The sequence below is a fragment of the Melanerpes formicivorus genome, unplaced genomic scaffold (assembly GCF_026170545.1).
Source record: "Melanerpes formicivorus ecotype bairdi unplaced genomic scaffold, bMelFor1.0.p_v2 SCAF_96, whole genome shotgun sequence".
NCBI lineage: Eukaryota > Metazoa > Chordata > Aves > Piciformes > Picidae > Melanerpes > Melanerpes formicivorus.
In genome coordinates, this window is record NW_027142448.1 from 2228561 (window position 1) to 2254154 (window position 25594).

Below are 25594 nucleotides of genomic sequence, written 5' to 3' on the forward strand. Positions count from 1 at the left end.
GAGGGACTGTTTGCAAAGGCCTGTGGTGACAGGACGACAGGCAATGGCTTTAAGCTGGAGAAGAGCAGATTTAGATTGGATGTTAGGAAGAAGTTCTTTACCATGAGGGTGGTGGAACACTGGAACAGTCTGCCCAGGGAGGTTGCTGGAGGTGTTCAGGATAAGGCTCAATGAGGGCAACCTGATCTAGTTGAGGATGTCCCTGCTGACTGCACTGACTGCAGGGAGGTTGGACTAGATGACCTTTGGAGGTCCATTCCAGACCAGACCATTCTATGATTCTATGTGAGTAGTTGCTGGAAGCCTTGGGTATTTGAATATCCTCACGCTGATAAACAGCATGCCGGTCTTGGCCTGTGTAGGCTCCTGGGTTTTTTGCCTAGGTCTTTGATTTATCTAGTCACATAATGCTTAGAAGCCTCCTGATGTTTAGGATGGATCTTGCTATTTTAAAGATGTTATTTTCACCTGGATAAATTTCCAACAGGAAAGAGAAAGACAAATTGCAAGGCAATCATAAAAAAACACATCATTTGCAAGAAAATGGAAATGATTCTTTAATTTCCTCTTTCTTTTGATTTGTCTCACAATGCAATATATCAAAATTGTTAAGGACATCACAGCTATTAAGACCACCATGATGATAATGCTCTTCTGAACACCTACAGAAAGAACCCGGTGTGGTGGGTTGAGAGAAGGCCTGGCTCTCCCTCCCCCACAACAGAAAGAAACCACAGCTAGCTTAGTCGGAGAAGCAAAGCTGTATTTACAAGCAATGTGGAATGCAGGCTGTGTATACACCATGCATACAGTACTTACAACATATATACAGAAATATACAGCAAAGCAAAATACAGGAACAAAACTTCTTCCTCTGGACAGAGGAGGGTTCCCCCCCTGCACCCCCCTCTCTCCCCCTACCTCCCTTTTTTCCCAAAAAGGGTTAGAGAGAGAAAAGGCAGTTATTAAGGGAGAGAATTCTCAGTGGGCCTCCAAGCGCGTGCAGGGATTAGTTTTGCTTATCTGGTATCCAAGGTCGTTCTGGCTCGTTGCTCAGAAGCAGACAGGCTGGAAAGGGAGAGCATCCAGCTTGTGGCCAGTCACCAGTGGTGTCCCCCAGGGATCAGTGCTGGGCCCTGTCCTCTTCAACATATTCATCGATGATCTGGATGAAGGAGTAGAGTCAGTCATCAGCAACTTTGCAGATGACACAAAGTTAGGGGCAGATGTTAGTCAGTTAGAGGATAGAAAGGCTCTGCAGAGGGACCTCGACCGACTGGACAGATGGGCAGAGTCCAACAGGATGGCATTCAACAAGTCCAAGTGCCGAGTGCTGCACTTTGGCTACGGCAACCCCATGCAGAGCTATAGGCTGGGGTCGGAGTGGCTGGAGAGCTCCCAAACAGAGAGGGACCTGGGGGTGCTGATTGACAGCCACCTGAATATGAGCCAACAGTGTGCCCAGGTGGCCAGGAGGGCCAATAGCATCCTGGCCTGCATCAGGAACAGTGTGGCCAGCAGGAGCAGGGAGGTCATAGTGCCCTGTACTCTGCTTTGGTTAGGCCGCACCCTGAGTACTGTGTCCAGTTCTGGGCCCCTCAGTTTAAGAAGGACATCGAAACACTTGAGCGAGTCCAGAGAAGGGCAACAAGGCTGGGGAGAGGCCTTGAACACAAGCCCTATGAGGAGAGGCTGAGGGAGCTGGGATTGTTTAGCCTGGAGAAGAGGAGGCTCAGGGGTGACCTCATTGCCCTCTACAACTACCTGAAGGGAGGTTGTAGCCAGGAAGGGGTTGGCCTCTTCTCTCAGGCAACCAGCACCAGAACAAGAGGACACAGTCTCAAGCTGCACCAGGGGAGGTTTAGACTCGAGGTGAGGAGGAAGTTCTTCACCGAGCGAGTCATTCGTCATTGGAACGGGTTGCCCAGGGAGGTGGTGGAGTCATCGACCCTGGAGGCGTTCAAGGGGAGATTGGACGTGGCACTTGGTGCCATGGTCTAGTCATGAGGTCTGTGTTGATAGGTTGGACTGGATGATCCTCGAGGTCCTTTCCAACCTAAGTGATACTGTGATACTGTAACAGAGGGGAACTGAGAAAAAATTCCAACTGCACTAAAACTTAAAGTTGCATTCTACCATACTACCAATGAAATTAGTTTAGAATATCATGTTTTCATTTTGATACCAAAACATTCAGCCAGAGTGTTCCTGCACTGTCCCTTTCTTAAAGGCACAGCCTCAAGCGGTCATACCTGGGAAGTTCACAGAGAACACAAAGGGATGTCAACGTGTTTCTCATGTCCTCCTCCAGAGGTTTGAAGTGAAACGTTCATCAGTTTGTGCTCATCAATTCTTTGAAGAAGAGAAAGAAATAGTGTAGCAGTGTAACTCTGTGGCAGGGGAGGAATGATTTCATTTTAAGAATAAATGCCAGTATTGGCTCGTTTCCCAGCCCTGGGAACCCAACTGTGTTTCGCTTTCTGTGTGAGTTTTTTCCTGAGGAATGCCTCCCATACTTCCTGAGCTGTATTGCATGTGAAATGTTGTTCCCAAGCACTCACCAGCCAGGGCCCTGTTCTGCTGGTGTCCTCCAACTGTTGAGTGGATCACATTTGTTCTGAATCACTTACTATATAAAAATATAGTTACATATATATATATACAGACATATGTACACACAAATCTACATAATTATTAGATAGATATATGCACACTTCCACTACACAAACACAAAGGTACCACAGGAAGGTCTTCTGAATGGTTTCAGATCATGAAATCTTCATCTAGCATGAAGTATGAGCTCCCAGAAACATAGCTAATTATACCTGCACAAGTAGGAGCTGAACTTTGACAGCTGTTCATCCTTTCCTAAGTGCTCCCCACTAAGTGCTCCCCACATTCCCCTGGAATGGGTTGTCCAGCCCTGGAATGGGTTGTCCAGGGAGGTGGTCAAGGCCCCATCCCTGGAGGTGTTTAAGGCCAGGCTGGCTGAGGCTCTGGCCAGGCTGATCTAGTGTGGGGTGTCCCTGCCCATGGCAGGGAGGTTGGAACTAGATGATCCTTGTGGTCCCTTCCAACCCTGACTGATACTGACACTACTATGATACATACTACACCTCTCCATACAGCCTAGCTTCCCTTCCTTTTTCCAGGTGAACTGCCTTGATTTTCTTTCCCTGTGGGTGGTCAAGGAGGCAGACCAAGGAATAGAGGTGGTTGGCAGAGAAGGTAAGTCTGTTTGTCACTGTTACTGTTCCGTTTGCATTTTGGATGTGGTGTGTTCTTGGGTTCTCATCCAGGTCTCTCTCACTCAGCCAGATGAAGCAAAATGATTTGTTGCCGAGTGAACTGCAGTGAGCAGACGCTTAGCGGGCAGATGGGAATCACATTCCACCATTAGCTCAGAAGTTGCTGCAAGTGAAAAGAAGGTATCTTTTGCACTCTGAGTTTATGGTCAAAGCTGGACAGGCCACCTCTCTGTATTAGGGTTCTTATCTGAAAGCATCTTCTCATTTCTTTACCTCCTCAGAAGAAAGGTGTGCCAATTCTGGAGATAATCCACCAAAGTGATGATGCTGTTTCATGGAAAGTCTCCATGTGGCAGAGAGGCTTTACCCACCACCTGACAAAATCAAACCTGTAATGAGTGCCAGAAAGCATACAGGTGTTAATGAAAAGTTTGCTTTAGATGTTGAGGCATATATCCTTGCTGAAAGAGCCATGGGGGAGCACATTGAAAATACATCTGTAGTAGGACTCATTCTTGAGTGTGAGATTTTGGAGTGTGATAGCTGAGGCTTCAGGGTTGCTTTTGTGAAAGGTGCTGCCTTCTAAAATGACCCTATCAGCCTCAGCCTATAGTTTGGATTGTAGGTGGCTATGTTCTGGAAGGAAGATCCATTTCTCTTCTGCCAGGTGGTTTGTAAAACATCCATTGTGAGAGAGAAGCTACCCCACCAGGGGCTGCTTCAAAATACTATCAGATTTCACAGATTTTCTCAAACAAAGGAACAAAGCAAACCTCCAAATCCAAGCAAGGTGAAAAGCAATTCACTTGAGGAAGGCTATAACACTTTGAAGCTTCGAGTCACCATGTTCCTATCTGGCAGAGCAGTGGAGTGAGGGACTCCACCATGAGGCTGTGTGGCCTCTGGGAGACCTCAGACACCTTGGTCTCATGGGTGACCATCATATCATTAGCTTATATGGTACCTTACGGCATGGAGGGAGGTGGTAAGGGAACAGAAGACAGCCCAGCTCCTTAGTAAGCACAGCAAACTTGATCTCCACACTCATTTGCCTGATTCTTCCTAGTACATTACTCTTAGCTCACCTTTGTCCCTGGGAGCCTGCAAGGGGGCAGGGGGAGGCAGAGCAGCACAGGGCACCCCTCAGCTGGAAAGCTGCAAGCAGCTGCAGAGGGATATGCCCCTGCCCCAGCTTCTCCCAAAAGAAGAGTGAATGACCCAGACATGTGCATTGGAAGTGCAAACCTGCTTCTTCCCTTGTGCTGAGGAGCTTAGCAACACTTAAAAAGAGATGATGGCTCTATGTACAACTTGAGTACAAAGATGAGCTGCCTTGTGCCCTCTCTAACCTGTGTTTCCTGATTTTGCTGCTGACCAACCCTCACACTACTAGTAGCCAGTTACCAGTTAGTAATTTTCAGTCAGAGACCTGGGTCTCTGCTTGCCAAGAAAGGCTGGTGCTGCTCTGGAGTTGTATCTTGGGCAGGAAAAGGACACTCCACTCACCCAATGCTGCCTCCTCCAGCCTGCAGCCTCTGCAGTGCAGCAGCAGGCAGGCTTCAGCCCAGCAAGACACAGAGACAAACAATCATGGGAGAGAGCAACTGCCCAGGAAAGCAGGTGTCTGGCATGCCCAGGGAGGGTGGTTGAAGACTTTGCAGCTTTTTTTTGAAAGCACTCCTGGGAAGCCAGTCGGCAGAGCTGTGGTGGCAGAAATGGCAGAGAGCAGCCAAGCAGGTAGGAACTATCCTCTCCTCCTAGGAGCCTGGCCAATCACGATGGGCTGCTTGTCCAAGCCAGACCTCAATGGTTTCTGCTTCTCAAATAAAGCAGCATGTTTGGACTAACTACAGACATTGATCTGGGAAATGCAATGCAGACACTCTGGGAGCAGGTTATCATTGGACAGATTCACTCCCCCATTTCCTGTTGATAGCACACTTACTTCAGTTAAGAAGTTATGGGGATTGTGTACTTTTGATCAGAAACTACCTGGGGAACATGGACTGCAATTCCTCCTGCAGCATCAGCTCTCAGTTGTGCCCAGCCCTCTCCTTCACTGGCTGCATTACCCATGACCAATCTTATTTTGTTCACCCATTGGCACCAGCCAAGGGGCAGGAAAAGACCATCACTGATTAACTCAGTAGCTGTCACAGAAGACACATTTGCTCACGTGCCTAAGTGGTACACTTACCAATCCCTCCTGGGTGGCTTAGTTGTCAAACTGACCAAAGTTCTCAAGCCAGTTAGTCAGCTAATGCTTGCAGAAGTGGAAAACCATATAGTGATATAGAGTCCAGATAATACTCTCATTGCAAAGCTAACCTTGTAAGAAGTGTTTCTCCTGGAATCAGTCAAGTTCTACAGACTTGATTTCTAACAAATTCCCAGCCTGGGGAAATCATTCCCCCATTTGGCTCCACTTAGAGCCCCTTCCTCTGCTCTCAGGCTCTGCTTGTGCCCTTTTGTCCTGGTCCCCTCTCCTTCCTTTTTCCTTCCCTGAATCTCACTTCCCATATCAGCCCTCTGACAGCAGTGGATGGAGAAGGGTGTCCAGCAGAGAAGGGGCAGAAGACAGCATCCTCAGAGGTCTGTTGGGATGGAATAACATCAGAAAGAGAGAGCAATCTCCAATAGAGGCAAGCTACTTGAATGGGTCAAGTAACAGCAAAGTAAAGGACAAACTTTCTGTTGTTTGTGACAGGGTTATTGCACTGGTTGATAGTACGACATCAAGTCTGCATCCCACGAAGCAGAACAAAGAGCAAAGAAAGAAATGTTCTAAGGGAACAAAGCCCTAGGGAATTAAGTAGAGGGTTTCCTGGTGCTATTTTCTAGTGGCTCCTGGTTTAATTTTTTCAAGCTGGTCTCCAAATCCATGTCTGTCAGTTCTACAGCAGAATGATGCAAAGTCACCAGCCTGAGGCTAGAAAACTTCAAACTGCACAATGACCTGCACAAGTTCTTTGTGCTGGGCCAGGTCCCAGCAGAGAGCCTTCAGGCAATTACTCACATTATCTTGTGCTTGCAAAGCTCAGTGTCAGAAATGAATAAACATGACATTCCAACTCCCAGAACATGCAAACCAGGAGCTTCATTATGCCCACACAGCCATCTCGAGTTACACTTTACAAATGTTTTTCTACATAGGTTACAGTGTAACAGAAGAAAGGTCCATTAGAAATTACTCCTTTTTTTGTTGTTTGTTGGTTTGGGGTTTTTTGAGTGAGTCACAGCAGGCTTCTTGGAAGCCCAAGGTGCCATTGTAAGATGTTTCTTTCTCTCTTGTGTAAGATGGGCAGCTGTTCAGGTGCTCAGCAATGTTTGGGCATGAGGAGCACTGTGGGAACCCACCTGCCCATTGTTCTATACTGCCCACACTTCTTGGCCTTGGTACAGGCAGGAAGGGTTTAACAGAATGGAGACTGGGTTTTTTTTCTTCAAAATATATGTAAGTTTAAATGTGGAGGGAAAGATCTGCCCTATTTGTGTTACCAAAGGGGTCCTTGCATCCTTCTGTATCAGGGGAGACTGAACTTTTCCCCTTACAGTCCCTCCAGCAGGTACTAGATTGGACCTAGGTATGGACTTAGGACCTAAGGCATGGCATCCATCTAGAGGACACATATCACATTTCCTTCCACTGCTTCTTTTCATTCAAATCATTTACTAAAGGTCAGGGTGCATGCTTTAGACTTTTTCTGGAAAAATGTCACCTCAGTCACTTTACTCCCACACCAAGCTTGCATCCTTCACCCCTACTGTCAGGATGACTGTGGTGGACAGTCAGCAGCAGCTCTGCCCCGGCTGCAGCATGGCATCACAGAGGCACATTCCATCTCTAAGACACTGTTTTGTTTGAGATGTGTCCTTGAAGCTGATTCTTCCACATGAGCTGCACTGGCCATGTCAGGGAGGTTGTATTAGGAGGTGCAGAAGACTGGTGCAAGGGTATGAGCATTGCTTGCATAACTCTTTTGTACGTGTATTAACAGAGTGATGCTCTCCCCACAGCAAGCTGTGTTGTTGAGACCGTGAACAGTTTCTAGCTGTCGTTGTTGGGCACCTATGGGCCTTGCTGAGCCTTGCCTCCCCTCTGCCTTTTTTCCTGGTAGGGTAAATACAAATTAGGCAGCAGGAGAAAAGATGTAAAAGTCATGGAAGAAATGGTCTGGAATCGGTTTGGAAGTGAAAAGGTTAAGTTTAACAAATATATAGCATTGGAGTAACAGGGAAAGTTGCAAAGGTGTAAGGAAACTCTTTTTTTCCCCTCTCTATGGGAGGGAAAATAAGACACAAAAGCCCTCTCTGAGTTGAGACAAAGAGAGTTCAATGAGATGATAAGGTTCACCTTAGCCTATCTGCAGAAAAGCACAGTAAAATTCAGAAGTAGCAGCAGAAGCCAGCCCACTAGCCCCCAACCCACAGCCCACCCAGCAGAAAGGACCAGAACCCCAAACGCAGAAGCTTAAAGCAGCATCCAAAAGAGGAAGCCTCTCGTTACAATCTGAACTTCAAGTCCCATAATACTTTGCTCCAGCCAGTGCTTTAATTTTGAAGCTGGCAGCAGCATAGTGTCGAACATCAGCAGCAGATTCAACTCAGCCCATGAGACTCAGTTGGCTCAGGCCGACACATAGCTCCATCTGGGAGTACAGTCCCCAGGCTCACCAGCCTGCCTTCAACTTAGGTGCACGTACTGATAGCCACAGTCTAATCATAGGCCCCTGTTTGAGAACACTGCTTTTCTAGACCATTTGAATGCATTTGGCATTCTAGCTTCATTCAAACCTGAGTTAATGTGAATGCTTTTTTATTGAAGAAGTGCCTGCTGCTGTGCTTAGCAGTGCTCCACCTGCTTGCTGCTGTTCACACGGCAGAAATCACAATGGTCAGCACAATATTTATGCTGAAATGAATTTCTGTGCAAACAGCAGCAAATCTCTCTCTAGCATTTAGTGATCCTAGTCTCAAGCACAAAAAAATAAAAACATCTGCTTCTCAGGAGAAAGTCATTCTTTTCCTTTTGGGAGGTAAATGAAGGTTGGATATGGATGAGGTGCAGCAAACGCCAAAAGAAGGAAAAAGCCTGTGCCAGATACATAATGCCACTTACAACCTCCTGCTGTAATTCCGGATGCACCTCACGGGCTCTTTGGGTCCTCCAACCCGTAACTGCCAGAGGGTGGAAGCCAGACCTTGCACAGTTTTGCCTTTCTCATCTTTGACATCACCCATGACAGAAACTCAAACCCCACAGAGCTGATGTTGCTCTGAAGGCAACACAAAAAGTGTGTCAGGGGATTTCAGGTGGAACTTCTCAAAATCCCCCATGCATGAGGAGACAAAACCAGCGCACGTTTTGATTAATAAATGTTCTTGGATCTTCGCTGTTCTCTCATGGGATGCACAAAAGTAACCTGTCCACCCACAGCACTGCTTTTAAGTATTAGGCTGGAACGTTCAAAAGCAGTAAAGGAAAGCTGTCACGCGTGTTTTCAGAAGGGAGGAGAAGTATTGCTCTCTGTCTTGGCAGAAACACATGTACTCCGCATCTGCTCTTCTGACTAAGCAATGCTCTTTCTTCTCACATTAGACCCCAAGGAACAATTGTCATCTGACAAAAGTCCCGTGGCCTCAGCAAGTGTCACTACCAGATGCACTGGCAAAGCTTGCAAGTGCTTGCTCCTGCCGTAACGTCTGGCCACACTGTTAGAGTGCCCACTGTTGATATGTGATGGATACCCTTAAATCAACTGCTTCTTGTGCCTTTCATCACAATAATGGCACCAGTGAAAAAATACACACAAGGGGTGATGCGAGCAAGTTCCTGCTTTAAAGCTCCTTTCCCAAATTCAAACACTGGTAGTGTTTCCAATCTTTGAAAAAAAGGACTTTCAAATGAATCTTGTCAGCTTTAATTATCTATAATTAAAAGGGGCTGTCTGGTCATGATGTGCTTTTTATGTTTAGAGGCTTGACAGTGGTCTCAGAGAGACTGACAAAAACTGTGAGGAGTTACAATACACCTTATCATGTTCACTAGCAACACCATCTATTGCTTTTCCTAAGAAATAAGGACAGAATTTCTCTGCTGTGCTCGAGACTCCCAGGCAAATTGTGCCATCTACAATGAAGGCAGAAAGTCTCTGAAGATCACCCAGCAAATCCTTGGGGAATTTTGTGACCTAGCAAATATTGTGCATTCTCATGTGACATGTGCCCCCTCTCTCTATACCAGCACATGCAGTGGCAGTGCCTGTCCTGGAACAGTCCCTCTTGCAAAGGCTGTTGTAATTGGGCAATCCCCAGCTTGTAAACTCACTGGCAGTCCCCTCTTGAGGGCATTTCATTTTCAGTTGGTGACTGGCTTGCTCACCTTGCCCTGAATCTCTGAGCCTTGGAGATTCCTGCTGACTTCACACTGCATCCTGGGGAGTCCTGGGAGCTTGTTCAGGCAAGTTGTTCCCATCATTATGAGTTGGGGAATAAGGGAGTAAGGCTTCAACTTTAAAGTAGCATCGCTTTAATTCACTTCTATGAAGTATACCATATCTGAACCAAAATGTTTTGTCACTGTGCCAAATGCTTAAGTTTGTTCATAGTGACTCTCCAGGACATATATGGTAAAACACATTTCAGGGATGCCACCATGGCCCTCAGGAAGCTGTCCCTGGCAGTGGCCTGTGAGTGTGTGCTGGTTGTGGTGGGTTGAAATTTTCCCCCCAACATTAACTTTGCCAGACCAACTCAGTTAGAAGCAAAAACTACACTCTACAATGGAATGCAATGAATATGTACAAAATATACATCATTTACAATATCATGCAGGTATTTGCAACACAAACCCTATCCTGGTCAAGACACCAGGGAAGTGTGCCTCCCCCCCACTGCCCCCCTCACTTCCCTGTCCCAAGAGAGAAAGGAGCAGAGTAAAGAGCAGTAGGTTAGACTTAGGCAAGGCCAGCCAAAACACACAGAGCATCTCTCCAGAGCAAAGCAAAAAACAGCTGAGATCAGAAGAGAAAAGGGAAGAATTGTTATGGTACAGCTCCTCTTATTCTAGATATTTACCCAATGAATTTGCTTAGAATGATCTTTTGTTTTCCCTTTTGCACCCAGTAGTGATTTATTTATATTTTTCTACTGTTCTGCTCAAAATCTGTAACTAAGTTTTAAAGGCATAGCCTAAAACCAGCACAGCTGGCGCAGCAGGGAGAGTGGATTTATGCCTGCTCATGAAAGAAGTGAAACCCTTTTCAGTCATGTGTTTCATCTGAGGCACAGGAAGAGATGCCCACAGGGGTGTGTAGATAGAGTTTTAAAAGCAGTGCTGTGCTAAAGGGTGAATCGCAGCCACAAGGCTGGCATTTTTGGAACTATTTCCTCCCTTGGATAAAAAACCCAAACTAAAAACCAAACCAATCCAAACCTAACTTTGTGTTTAGATGTTCATGATAAACAAGAAGGGAATCCCCCTGCAAAGCACTCCCATCTTTTCCTGTAATGTGAAATCAGTGTATATTCTCCAAATGACTCAGGGTTGGGTGCCCTTGGGAACATCTTGTGAGTAAATTTCTCCCAATTTCTCTCTTCTGCTCTAGGAGATTTCCCAAAAAAACCACCAAAAAGAAATAAAACAAAAAACCAACAACAAACCAAAACCCAACCCAAGCAAACCAAACCAACCAACCAAAAACCCCAAGGCTTTTTCCCTTATATTTCCCCACTCCTCTTTCCCCAACTGCCTAAGTCATCTTTCCCTTATATCTATCTAGGGGCTTCTTTTCCCCCTACACACATGGGTATGTGTGTGGCCATACGTGTCTGTGTCTTTGTCAATGGAAGCTCCTAGGGATAAAGAAAATACCCTGCAAGGGTCATATCACCAGAGGCAGGTCCCAGACACAGCTATATTGTCCACATGGGACATGATCTTTGGTCAACAAGGAGAAAGTAAGGAGCCAACAGTTTTCTCCCTGGCAGAAAGCAAAACATTCCCTCCAGAGAGAAACAGCTTTTCATTCTTGTCCTTTCTGACTTCATCTATTTGTCTGTCTTTGTTTGTACTTTCTAGCTGACACTTTTGCATGGAGTTTTCAAATATTGCCACCTCAGCTGATGATTTGTCCACGCTTTGTGCATTAGTGTAAAGTGCATGTACACTAATGCATGAAGCATGGGCAACAAACAAGAGGAGCTGGAAGCCTTCTTCCAGCAGGAAAGTTATGATGTAGTTGCCATCACAGAGATGTGGTGGGATGACTCACATGACTGGAGCACTGCAATTGAGGGCTACAGGGAGCAATATAGCTGCCCTGTGATCCAGGAGGAAATAGTGAGAGACCTACTCAGCCACTTGGATCCCCACAAGTCCATGGGACTGGATGGGATCTGTCCTAGGGTGCTTACAGAGCTGGCAGATGAGCTGCCAAGCTCCTCTCCATCATTTTTCATCAGTCCTGGCTCACTGGAGAGGTCCCAGAAGACTGGCAGCTGGCCAACGTGGTGCCCATCCACAAGAAGGGCAGGTTGGATGAGCCAGGGAATTATAGGCCTGTCAGCCTGACCTCAGTGCCAGGCAAGACTACGGAACAGGTCATCTTGAGTGCAATCACACAGTACTTACAGGATGGCTAAGGGATCAGGCCCAGCCAGCATGGATTTAGGAAGGACAGGTCCTGCCTCACCAACCTGATCTCCTTCTATGATCAGGTGACTGCCTGGTGGATGTGGGGCAGGCTGTGGATGTGGTCTGCCTAGACTTCAGCAAGGCCTTTGACACTGTCCCCCACAGCAAACTGCTAGCTAAGCTGTCAGCCCCTGGCTTGGACAGCAGCACTCTGAGCTGGGTTAGGAACTGGCTGGAGACTGAGCCCAGAGAGTGGTGGTGAATGGTGCCACAGCCAGCTGGCAGCCAGGCACCAGTGGTGTCCCCCAGGGATCAGTGCTGGGCCCCATCCTGTTCAATATCTTTATTGATGATCTGGATGAGGGGATTGAGTCCAGGCTGGGGTCAGAGTGGCTGGAGAGCTGCCAAACAGAGAGGGACCTGGGGGTACTGGTTGACAGCAGCTGAACATGAGCCAGCAGTGTGCCCAGGTGGCCAAGAAGGCCAATGGCATCCTGGCCTGGATCAGGAACAGTGTGACCAGCAGGAGCAGGGAAGTCATTGTGCCCTGTGCTCAGCACTGGTTAGGCCACACCTTGAGTCCTGTGTCCAGTTCTAGACTCCTCAGTTTAGGAAAGATTTTGAGATGCTGGAAGGTGTCCAGAGAAGGGCAACAAAGTTGGGGAGGAGTCTGGAGCACAGCCCTGTGAGGAGAGGCTGAGGGAGCTGGGGTTGCTTAGCCTGGAGAAGAGGAGGCTCAGGAGAGACCTTCTTGCTCTCTACACCTACCTGAAAGGAGGTTGTAGCCAGGTGGGAGTTGGTCTCTTCTCCCAGGCAGCCAGCACCAGAACAAGAGGACACAGTCCCAAGCTGTGCCAGGGAAGGTTAAAGCTGGATGTTAGGAAGAAGTTCTACACAGAGAGATTTGCCATTGGAATGTGCTGCCCAGGGAGGTGGTGGAGTCACCATCACTGGCGGTGTTTAGGAAGAGCCTGGATGAGGCACTTGGTGCCATGGTTTAGTTGATCAGGTGGTGTTGGGTGATAGGTTGGACTTGATGATCTCAAAGGTCTCTTCCAACCTGGTTAATTCTATTCTATTCTATTCTATTCTATTCTATTCTATTCTATTCTATTCTATTCTATTCTATTCTATTCTATTCATTTAATGCTCTTCTTGAAGTTGACTGATGCTCAGTTGTAAAAGGTATTAATGTGGCAAAGGCCACAAGCTGTGCTGTATTTCAGCCTTTTGTTTCTGAAATCCTTTTCTGAGCTCAGCCTAGCTATTGTCATTTTTTACTATAGCTTCAAAAATCAACTTCCAGATACTCTGGTCATGCATTCCAGATACTCTGTCATGGAAGGTTTTGAAAACCTTGAATTTTTATAAGGCTGAAGGCAGAGTAAGAAAAAAGAGTCTGATTTCCACATTTAAGAGGCAAGTGCAACAAGTGCAGCGGTGGAAGGAAGCAGAGCAGAACAGGGTTTGTGGTTCAAGCAGGCAAGCTGTCAGCACAGCACATGGCCAGGGAAACTTGGCAGAACTTGTAGGTTAGGCATCAGGTTTTGGGTTGCACTGTTGTTCATTTAAAGGGGAAGAAAAGTAAAGAACTGTTAAATGCTGGTTTCCCATCAGAGATAAAGCCAGAGCGGGAGGGAGAGGCAGAGAGGAAGCTGAACCACCTTTCCCGCAACAGATTAACAATGACCAGCAGCCAGGAAGGGTTTTTTGCGGGGAAAACAACTTTGTCCTCAGATGACACCCCACGTGCAACTACAGTGCCTTACCATAAACCTTGAGACACATCCTGCCACTGACAGTCCCTGAGGGAAATGTCTTGCAGGGTGACTCCATGGAGGGAGATGGTTGAGGCTTGTAACTGACTGTGAGCAAAGCTCATGTGGCCGACATAGTCCTTTGCTATCTTTTGGCCATTCATCGTACTGTGGCTATGTTGTCTTCAGCTCCACCCATCTCCTTCTGCCAGGTCACCTGCAGCACATCTTCATTTGTGACTGACTGGCATGAAAAGTTAACATCTCCTCCCCCACGGACTGACTGGACTTCTCTGTGCATTGCCTGCACAAAGCCTGGGGAGAAGCTGATGCCACACACTCAGCATTTCTCACCACCTTTCTGCAGCCCATCTTCAGCAGAGGACTCCTCAGCCCCTCACCGCCACTGCTTAATGGAGCAGCTCTGAAGTGTCTCAGTTCATCCAGTGAAAAAGTGAAAACACAGATAGAAAGAATTGTCCTGAGAGTTTTGCTGGACCTGACACCTTTGAGACAAAGCATCTCACCATCCTGATACTTGTGCTGCAGAGTGCCACTGAGAAAGTAGCTCTTTGTGTTAAGAGCAACTGATTTCTGTCTGCTATTATCCCATGGGAGAGGGATATCCTGTGTGAAGGTTGCCTTAACATTCACCTGTATGAACAACCAAAGAGCCATTGGTGTGTAACTGCTCTCTGAGCCCTCCTGTGGCACAAAGAGGAGCAAAAAAAAGCTGCTAAAGATTACTACTTGTAACACTATACATTATGCATCAACACTTGTCAGGGACTGACAAGAGAAACAGAAAATTAGAGGGAAAAAAGCAAGGAAGGAAGGCAAACTCCAACTGTCCTATCTCAGGCTTGAGATTGTGCTGAAAGCCCATGGACAGAAAACACTTATAGCATAAACAGCGTGGTATTAAAGTGGACAAAACAATATATCTGTGTCCTCTTCTCTTTCTCAGACACATGTGGAAAGACCAAAGGAGATACCAGCAAGATACTGAACTGAAAATGTGTGATTAGGTTTACAAGAAAGGGAAATGCCATTGCAGGTTTTAAAAAGAAGTGAAGCTATCTGCAGTGCTCAGAGGAACACTAGCCTAACTTGCTCAGCAAGAGGTCTCCCAGGTCCTGACCCCTACCTGGCTAAAGCAAATAGGTGTTACACACTCACCCAGATCCCCGCCACAACAGGAGGTTGTGCTGGGTTACACCACCAATGCAGTCGGGCATGTACCTCTTAAATTCCATGAATTTCACTGGCAGTGATAACTCCTCCTCCTCCTTCCTAAGCCCTGTTCCTCAGAAAGACAGGGCTGCTGTCCCATAAGCACACCCTTTCCTCTCGTGCCTTACCTGAGATGGCATAAAAATAGCTGGTTTGATTGCTTGGCTTCGTGGCTTTTTGCTTTGTCATTTTTGCAACCTTGTTTCGCTTTTTCTGGGAACTTGATCACATTTCTGAAACCAGCAAAACTCTCAGCCTGCAGCATGCAGTGGGTTAACCAGACAGTGAGACCACATTTGCTAATCGAACTTGTGCTGGCGAACTGTGTTCTGTACTTTCGTTTTCTGATTAGGATGGCTTACGTTTTGGCGACTCCAAATGACCATGATCACATTAAGAACGTTTTCTGCCTGTATTAGCCCTGAGTCACACAAATTAGGCTATGCAAATAGCATCAACAGGCAGTGGAACAAATCATTGGGCCAAGTCAGAGGGAAAAGCTGCCAGTCTTGAAATGGTGCCAGACAAGGTGAAGTTCATTCAGGCAGGTTACAGACAAAAGGTCACATTTGTGCACAAGTTGCACAAGGCTATTTGTTTGAAGCCACAGGTGTTTATTCTTGGTCATGTTTGCTTTGTATATACTTGATCATTTTCCAAGCTCAGCCTCTTCCCTTCTCTGCCACATTGCCATTGCTGCAGTAAAAGACCACAAATGACAGCTGCTGGCTCTGAAATCAGGTGTGGGACTGCCTAAGAAAAAGGAAGAGGGCTGCTTAGCCAAGGCCTAGGTCGTGATGGAATACAGACAGCAATCTTCAAAACCACAAGTTGCCAGAGACCAGTCCAGTTACCTGCCTGCTCGATCTCACCTCTGAGTTTTGATGAAATCGTTGCAGACACTTGATTTCTTTTTCTTTTCCAGCAATGTACCACAACCACAATCTGCAAATTAAAATGCAGTGACTCTGAACCATCAGCACTGACGATTTTTAGTACTGGTTGTTCTATTTTTATCCTTTCTTGTATGTCAGAGGGGAAAAAGGGAATAAAAAAAAGAACAAAAAGGAGAGAAGGAAGCAAAAACTGATTGCATGGGAAAGGTTCAGTAGCAAAGGCTGTACTTCAGGGGGGGTTGCAGGGGTTTTTTTTCACCATCCAGTCTGTCACACCATGTCTCAGGAAAGCGATATGGTTAGGCGTGTGGCTTCCTCTTGCCAAGAACACCTAAGATGCAATGTCAGTAAAGGAAGAGTAGAGGAGTCCTCCATGTAGCATGCCCTTGCTGACCCCAGCACACCAGGAAGCTACATCACTCATCTCTTCTTCCACCCTCACTTGTCAGTGCTTCTCTGTAGTGGAGACTCTGGGTTATTTATTTCTTTAGAGGCACACACTGTCTGAGTGTTGCATACACTTACTGTAAGGCAGATAATGAGCCTCTGCAGTGACTGAGTTTCACTCTGTGACAAAGTCTGTGCAGAAAATTCAGCCAGCCAAAGCTGGCCACCCAAGGGTACAGACATCCAGCAGAAAGATGGGAAACTGCCTACCAAAAATAAGGTAGGTTCAATATAATTTTATATTACTAAATGAGGACTAAGAGAAGGATATAGAATTAGAATTAGAATAGAATAGAATAGAATTAGAATAGAATAGAATAGAATAGAATAGACCAGGTTGGAAGAGACCTTTGAGATCATCAAGTCCAATCTATCATCCAACACCACCTGATCAACTAAACCATGGCACCAAGTGCCTCATCCAGGCTCTTCCTAAACACCTCCAGTGATGGTGACTCCACCACCTCCCTGGGCAGCACATCCCAATGGGCAATCTCCCTCTCTATGAAGAATTTCTTCCTAACATCCAGCCTTAACCTCCCCTAACACAGCTTGGGACTGTGTCCTCTTGTTCTGGTGCTGGCTGCCTGGGAGAAGAGACCAACCCCCACCTGGCTACAACCTCCCTTCAGGGAGTTGGAGACAGCAATAAGATCTCCCCTGAGTCTCCTCTTCTCCAGGCTAAGCAACCCCAGCTCCCCCAGCTTCTCCTCACAGGGCTGTGCTCCAGACTCCTCCCCAGCTTTGTTGCTCTTCTCTGGAGCTCCAGAACTGGACACAGTACTCCAGGAGAGGTCTCACCAGAGCAGCATAGAGGGGAAGAATCACTGCCCTTGACCTGCTGGCTATGTTTCTCTTGATGCAGCCCAGGATGTGATTGGCTTTCTGGGCTGCAAGTGCTCACTGAGAGCTCCTGTTGAGCTTCTCATCCACCAGCACCCCCTGGTCCTTTTCTTCAGGGCTGCCCTCAAGCCAGTCCCTGCCCAGCCTCTATTGGTGCCTGGGATTGCCCTGACCCAGCTGCAAGTCCTTACCCTTGGTCTTGTTGAACCTCATGAGGTTGTCATGGGCTCACCTCTCCAGCCTGCCAAAATCCCTCTGGATGGATCCCTTCCCTCCAGCTGTCAGCTGCACCACACAGCTTGGTGTCATCAGCAAACCTGCTGAGGGTGCACTCAGTGCCACTGTCCATGGCCCCCACAAAGATATTAAACCAGCCTGGTCCCAGTACTGATCCCTGAGGGACTCTGCTTGTCCCTGGCCTCCACTTGGCCATGGACCATTGACAGCCACCCTTTGGGTGCGGCCATCAAGCCAGTTGTTTAGCCACTGAATGGTCCTTCCATGGAACCCATCCTGCACCAGCCTGGAGACCAGGATGTGGTGTGGGACAGTGTCAAAGGCTTTGCTCAGGTTCAGGTCAATGACTTCAGTTGCTTGGCCTTCATCTACTGATGTTGTGACCTTGTCACAGAAGGCCACCAGGTTTGTCAGGCAGGATTTGCCCTTGGTGAAGCTGTGCTGATTGTGCCCAGTCACCTCTTTGTTAATTCTTCTGCCCCAGCAGTGCCTCCAGGATCTGCTCCATGATCTTACCAGGCACAGAGGTGAGACTGCCTGGCCTATAGTTCCCTGGGTCCTCCCTTTTTCCTTTCTTGAAAATGTGAGTTATGTTTCCCCTTCTCCAGTCAGTGGAGACCTCCCCAGACTGCCAGGACTTTTGGAATATAATAGAGATTGGATTATTTGGGGCTTCTTTGCTTCTTTTTAATTTCTGGAGAAGGTTATGTGAGAGGGCAGCCATCGTTTCCAGCCTCAGCCATCTCCTTGAAGCTGCTTTCTGTGATAGCACAATCAGCCTTTGTGCACTGCAAATGAGCCTGCAGGCTTGTAAAGCACCCAAACACCAGCAGGGGTGCACCCACTCCATAGGGCATCTCTGCTGCAACTCAGTTTATTCCCTACAAATAAGGTGGAGCTCTGTAGGAAGAAGAGGGTTATCAGCACAGCAAATCCTGTGTTTGGTCACACACCATCCACCATTTCATATACACACCAAATACAATTAGGACTTTTTCTAAACAGACATTGGTAAGTAGCTTCTGCATATTAAATATGCAACTAGGAAAGATTCACATACTAGCCAGGATCTGTTGAATCAGAGGTTTTGGGTTTGATTCAGACTGTTACTTTTCCATCAGGGGGCAAAGCTATTCATGTAGAGATGGTATAATACTTTTTACCAATTTCACAAGTTGCAGCAGTTGGTTAAGAGTGGAAAAGGTTCTTGTTAGTTGTGTACATTGGCATTTTCATGGCGATATCAAGGCAGCACAGTAATGTATGGAACATCACAAGTTACTTAAGATAGCAGCTTTCATGCAGTATTGCTTAAAACCCCTGTTATCTTCAACACAGTTGAAAGTGCAGCTCTGAAATGTTGGCTATTCCAATCAATCTCATAGTAAGACCCTAGGCAGATAAAAATAAAGCTGTGAGAAAGGATGATGCAAGCAACCCTCTGCCATTTAGATGCATATGGGAGAAAGAGATCAATTTCCCTAGAAGCTCTGAGCCTATTGAACCTGTGTACACAGACACCCAGTGCACTCCCAAGCACACAGCAAATTGCACAGTACCTCTGTGCCCCAGCACTGAGCCAGTAATTCCAGGCAGAATTAAGGCTGCATTGACCTTGAGCCTGAAATAAAGTCAAAGCACAAGCAAGAACAGCGCTTTTTAAGAGGCATGTAAAACTTTTGTTAGTGTCCTGGTTGGGCATGACCAGGCCCGAACAGGTTTCACCAAGAGCCCCTAAGAAGTAGGGACAGGTAACCAAAAGAAAACATGCACATGGATTTGTCCAGACTTGCCAGCAGCATAAAGTCAACAAACCTGTTTGGCAGGTACCTGACCACTCACTGCTGTGCTGATGCTCAGAAGGTAATTGGCCAAGTTTCAAATCACTTTTCTGCCAGTGATCTGTTTTGTTTCAAAAGGCATTTAAACAGAGATTTCTTGGTAAATCCTCCCCTTTTCCCTCTTGGCCCATCTACAGGCCTGCTGGCTGTGTGCTGCTGGCCCCATCCCCCTCCAGCGCTAGCCAGGCGGTTTCAGTTTTACTTTGGGTTTGGACAACTTGCTCGGTTCCTATTTTGTTTTTCCTTGGCTTTACAAAATTATATCAAGAACATAATTTTTGGGTTATAAAATTTCCTGACTGCTGCTCTCAACAGCACGTCTTGGACTGACCAGAATGTTCCAAACTGAATGCTGCTTTAGTAAGTGCTCCTGATTAGTGACTCCATCCGGGAGCAAACGAGGCCAGCCTTGTTACCAAGTCAGGAATTCATAGTATCACAGTATCAGTCAGGGTTGGAAGGGGCCACAAGGATCATCTAGTTCCAAACCCCCTGCCATGGGCAGGGACACCCCACACTAGATCAGCCTGGCCACAGCCTCATCCAGCCTGGGCTTAAACACCCCCAGGGACGGGGCCTCGACCACCTCCCTGGACAACACATTCCAGGGCTTCACCACTCTCATGGGGAAGATCTTCCTCCTCACATCCAGCCTCAATCTCCCCACCTCCAGCTTCATTCCATTCCCCCTAGTCCTATCACTCCCTGACAGCCTGAGCAGTCCCTCCCCAGCCTTCTTGGAGCCCCCTTCAGATCCTGGAAGGCCACAATGAGGTCACCTGGGAGCCTTCTCTTCTCCAGACTGAACAGCCCCAACTCCTTCAGTCTGTCCTCACAGGAGAGGTGCTCCAGCCCTCTGCTCATCCTCCTGGCCCTTCTCTGGACATCTTCCAGCACCTCCAGATCCCTCTTGCAATAGGGGCTCCAGAACTGGAGGCAGGACTCTAGGTGGGGTCTCCCCAGAGCTGAGCAGAGGGGGAGAATCACCTCCCTTGCCCTGCTGGCCACACTTCTCCTGATGCAGCCCAGGATCTGATTGGCTTTCTGGGCTGCAAGTGCACACTGAGAGCTCCTGTTGAGCTTCTCCCCCAGCACCCCCAAGTCCCTCTCCTCAGGGCTGCTTGCCAGCCAGTCCCTGCCCAGCCTGCATTTGTGCCTGGGATTGCCTCGACCCAGATGCAGGACCCTGCCCTTGGTCTTGTTGAACCTCCTGAGGTTGGCTTGTGCCCACCTCTCCAGCCTGTCCAGGTCCCTCTGGATGGATCCCTTCCCTCCAGCTGTCTGCTGCACCACACAGCTTGGTGGCATCAGCAAACTTGCTGAGGGTGCAGCTCCTCACTCTCTAATTTTGTACTTGGTATTAGGTGTAGAGTTACTTTTGTCTTTTTCCTTCCTTTCCCTAAATTGTTCATACTGTTATTATTAGCAACATTTAACGTAGGTAATTCCCCCCTTGTGACCGTTTGAGGCTGTGACTTTAAGAAACTTTATTAGAATAAACCAAACCAGGTTGGAAGAAACCTTCAAGATCATCGTGTCCAACCCATCAACCAATCCAACCCACCCAAACAGCTAAGCCATGGCACCAAGCACCCCATCAAGTCTCCTTCTGAACACCCTCAATGACGGCGACTCCACCACCTTCCCGGGCAACCCATTCCATAGCGCAATCACTCTTTCTGTATAGAACTTCTTCCTAACATCCAACCTAAACCTCCCCTGGTGCAGCCTGAGACTGTGTCCTCTTGTTCTGGTACTGGCTGCCTGGGAGAAGAGACCATCATTAGCCTGTCTACAACCTCCCTTCAGGTAGTTGTAGAGAGTGATAAGGTCACCCCTGAGTCTCCTCTTCTCCAGGCTGAGCAACCCCAGCTCCCTCAGCCTCTCCTCATAGGGCTTGTGTTCCAAACCCCTCACCAACTTTGTTGCTCTTCTCTGGACTCGTTCCAGCAAGTCAACATCCTTCCTAAACTGAGGGGCCCAGACCTGGACACAGGACTCAAGGTGTGGCCTAACCAGTGCAGTGTATAGGGGCAGAATGACCTCCCTGCTCCTGCTGGCCACACTGTTCTTGATGCAGGCCAGGATGCCATTGGCCTTCTTGGCCAACTGGGCACACTGCAGGCTCATGTTTAGCCTACCATCAACCAGCACCCCCAGGTCCCTCTCTGCCTGGCTGCTCTCCAGCCACTCTGACTCCAGCCTGTAGCACTGCCTGGGGTTGTTGTGGCCAATGTGCAGAACCTGGCACTTGGATGTGTTAAATCTCATGCCATTGGATTCTGCCCATCTGTCCAGCCTGTCCAGGTCCCTCTGCAGAGCCTCTCTACCCTCCAGCAGATCAACTCCTGCCCCCAGCTTGGTGTCGTCAGCAAATTTACTGATGATGGAGTCAATGCCCTCATCCAGATCATCAATAAAGATGTTAAAGAGCACAGGGCCCAGCACTGATCCTTGGGGCACACCACTAGTGAGTGGCTGCCAGCTGGATGTGGACAGTGCTGGGACACTGGCTGAATGTTTTGGAATAATAATGAAAACAATCAGATATTCTAAACGAATTTCATTGGTAGATTGGTAGAATGCAACTTTAAGTTTTAGTTTAGGAATTTTTTCTCAGTTCGTTCCTTTCCCCCTCCCTTCCAGCTTGCCTGCTTCTGGGCTCCTAGCCAGAACGACCTTGGATAAAAATAAGCACTAATCCTGCACTAATAGGCCTACTAAAATTCTTCTTTCTTAATAACTACCTCTCTAACTACCTCTCTCTCTAACCCTCTTTGGGAAAAAAGGGAGGTAGGGGGAGAGAAGGGGGTACAGGGGGGGAACCCTCCTCTGTCCGGAGGAGGGGATTACGTTCCTGTATTCTTTGCTGTATCCTTGCTGTATATTTCTGTACATATATTGTAAATACTGTATATATTGTGTATATCTAACCTGCCTTTCCACATTGCTTGTAAAATATAGCATCCCTTCCGCTTCTCTGACTGAGTTAGCTGTGGTTTTTTTTTCCTCTTTGTGGGGGAGAGAAAGCTAGGCCCTCTCTCTCAACCCACTACATGCACGAACCTGAGCAAACTGTGAATAAGTTTATTGCCGTTTGGCGCGGGATTTTGAGTGAATAAAGTTATTCCTACTGTTATTAAGTGTTCTGCTTATCAAACATCAATAACCACATAATCATAACAGTTATCTAAGTTTAAAAGACACCCCAAACACAAACCAAGCTGGGGACAGGAGTTGATCTGCTGGAGGGTAGAGAGGCTCTGCAGAGGGACCTGGACAGGCTGGACAGATGGGCAGAGTCCAACAGCGTGAGATTTAATACATCCAAGTGCCGGGTTCTGCACATTGGCCACAACAACCCCATGCAGTGCTACAGGCTGGGGTCAGAGTGGCTGGAGAGCAGCCAGGCAGAGAGGGACCTGGGGGTACTGGTTGATGGCAGGCTGAACATGAGCCTGCAGTGTGCCCAGGCAGCCAAGAAGGCCAATGGCATCCTGGCCTGCATCAGGAACAGTGTGGCCAGCAGGCGCAGGGAGGTCATTCTGCCCCTGTACACTGCACTGGTTAGGCCACACCTCGAGTACTGTGTCCAGTTCTGGGCCCCTCAGTTTAGGAAGGAGGTTGACTTGCTGGAACGAGTCCAGAGAAGAGCAACAAAGTTGGTGAGGGGTTTGGAACACAAGCCCTGTGAGGAGAGACTGAGGGAGCTGGGGTTGCTTAGCCTGGAGAAGAGGAGACTCAGGGGTGACCTTATCACTCTCTACAACTACCTGAAGGGAGGTTGTAGCCAGGAGGGAGTTGGTCTCTTCTCCCAGGCAGCCAGTACCAGAACAAGAGGACACAGTCTCAGGCTGCACCAGGGGAGGTTTAGGTTAGATGTTAGGAAGAAGTTCTATACAGAGAGAGTGATTGCCCATTGGAATGGGCTGCCTGGGGAGGTGGTGGAGTCACCATCATTGAAATTGCTCAGGAGGAGACTTGATGGGGTGCTTGGTTGCATGGTTTAGTTGGTTGGGTGGTGTTGGATGATAGGTTGGACACGATGATCTTGAAGGTCTCTTCCAACCTGGTTTAATTTATTCTAAATTTTTATTCTAAATAAAGTTTATTCAAACAAACATAACCCAACCGACCAAAACTGCAAACAAAAAGAAAATCCTCAAAACAAAAAAAAAAAAAAAAAAAGAATTGTGCACCTCTGGGTGCTGGATGAGACCTTGTGCACAGCACGAGAAGAGGTACAGCCTGGAAAGGTTTGTTTAGCCCTTACAGATTCAGCCTTTCCCCCAGCTCATGTTATGCATGCTTTTGCACAGCCTGGACTTGGTTTTCACCTAGGGTTGAGTAAACCACGTGAAGCCCTCGTGTCCTGTCACGGCACTGAGGAATGACAGTCACACTTTCTTCCTCTTTCCTCAGCACAGTCCTATGGCAATCCAAGAAGTGCCATCAAGGGAATGCCTAAATGTGGTTTTGTGGGTTTTTTTCTGCTTTCTGGGGCAGTTCAGTCCAAAATGTCCATGTGTCAGAAAGATTAAGATGTCCACCATGTTCCTGCAGGAGAGACAAAAGTTCATAACAGAAGTATTTGCTTGGGATGCCAAAAAAGCATCAGTTTGAACCTAAGTACAAAATAAATGTATGTACATAAAGTACAATGATACACAGCCCCCTTCTTGGGCACTCTGTGGCCAGCCAGACTGCAACACTTGCTTATAACTTCAGAGGCTGAGTGTGATGCTGCCTGACCCAAATCAAGCAATTCAGGATTTTGAGCTAGGTCAATGTCCCCATCCTCTAGCCACCTTATGATTGTGGGGCTAGTTCTCTGTTGCTCTCCTCTTTCCCCTCTTCCTTCACCTTTCTAGTGGTCACTGTAACCTCTCTCACCAAGAGTTTAATTGACTGGCATGTTTCCATTTCAGCATGGCATCTTCTAATAAAGAGACCTTTAACTAGGCTATTGTCAGCCAGGTCTTCATTTGAAAGAACAAGGCAGATTTAATACTTGGAGGCTTAAAAGCTTTTGGTAAATCTTCCCATTGTGAAATAAAAAATGGTTAAAGCTCTATTGGAAGAGAATAGGATTTCCTTTTCCAATGTCCCACTGACTCTAGGAGTAAGAAAAGGGAACAAACCCCCAGTAAAATCATACACTGTCAGGTTTCTTACAAACCAGAATGGATCAAATGGTAGTACTGCAAGGGGGTACACATAGGAAAGGGCCACTTCCAGGACAGTGTGTCTCCTACACAGACACATGCACCCATGCATTCCCAGACCCTACGATCTCTCTGGCAGCTGGCTGTGACTCCCCTTATAAAGGATCCTCCTTTATTCCTCCATTTGGCAAGGGAGGTGCTTGGGACTGGCACTGGGACTGGCACCAGGACCGGCGTGCTCCAGCTGAGAGGTGCTTATTTTGGTTTCTTTTGGGGACTTTTTGGGGCAGGAGGACCTCAGCTCACAGCGAGGACAGGCAGGGTCATCTTCTCGCGTGCCTGCTCTTGAGGGTGATGCCAGCCACAGGAAATTTAAATGAGGGAGAGCAAAACTGCAACTGCCATTTGGCAAGAGAGCCTTCTGGCTGGACCTCAATGGGCAGCCAACAGAGAGCAGAGGCCTCTGTGCTGGCTTGGGCAATGCATAGTAGTCAGGTGGAGTATATATATGTAAAAACAAACAATAAAAACCCCCAGACTTGATTTCACCTGCCTGAAGAGATCCAGCCATGGTAACTCAAAGGCTACTAGAAAATCAGTAGGTACCCAGACAGAGCCTGCACACAGGGTGTCCAGGCTGCTAGCTGTAGAGAGTGCTGGAGCCTGGCACTTGAAATGGAGGGTGATGGAGACAACACCTGTGTGAGGTGTGACCAGGTGAATTATCTTCTTAACCTGGTGGCTAAGCTAAAGGAAGAAGTATTAAGACTCAGGACTATAAGGGAATGTGAAAGGGAGTTAGAGAAGGCTTTACAGACCCCTCCAGCTGAGGGAGGTGACCCCAGAAACAGGGGGCAATGGGTACAGGTCTCTATTAGGAGAAGCATGGGGAATCCATCCTGACCCTCTTTGCCTCCCCGGTTGCCCTTGCACAACAAGTATGAGGCCCTTCAGGTTGAGTGCAATGTGGATGAGAAGACAGAAGAGGAACCACCTGAGGGGATGCCTAAAGCAAATCAGTCCCCACCAACCATCAGGACTAGTGCCATAAAGAAAAAGAGGAGGGTAATTGGTGTTGGTGACTCTCTCCTGAGGGGAACAGAGGGTCCTATATGTTGTTCTGACCCATCCCACAGGGAAATCTGCTGCCTACCTGGGTCCTGGGTAAGGAACATCACCAGGAGACTACCAAAGCTAATCCAGCCTCTGACTATTACCCATTGCTGATGATCCAAGCTGGAAGTGATGGAATTGATAAGAAGGGCACCAGGACAATCAAAAAGGAATTCAAA

General features: G+C 47.6%; 1 protein-coding gene and 1 long non-coding RNA gene across 3 annotated transcripts in view; one reads left to right on the top strand and one right to left on the bottom strand.

The window, feature by feature from the left end:
* Positions 1–25594, top strand: part of LOC137455331 (uncharacterized) — a 170591-nt gene that overhangs the window by 122470 nt on the left and 22527 nt on the right. Inside the window, exon 3 of the long non-coding RNA XR_010990813.1 lies at positions 3153–3228. This is a non-coding gene — a long non-coding RNA (uncharacterized lncRNA). The remainder of the gene's footprint in view (positions 1–3152; positions 3229–25594) is intronic.
* CUNH3orf52 (chromosome unknown C3orf52 homolog) overlaps positions 23312–25594 on the bottom strand; it is a 31487-nt gene continuing 29204 nt past the window's right edge. For both annotated transcript variants that reach the window (XM_068166053.1, XM_068166052.1), the window contains one exon: positions 23312–23694. In XM_068166053.1, the coding sequence (XP_068022154.1) occupies positions 23556–23694 (139 nt within the window). In that variant the 3' untranslated portion in view covers positions 23312–23555. The remainder of the gene's footprint in view (positions 23695–25594) is intronic.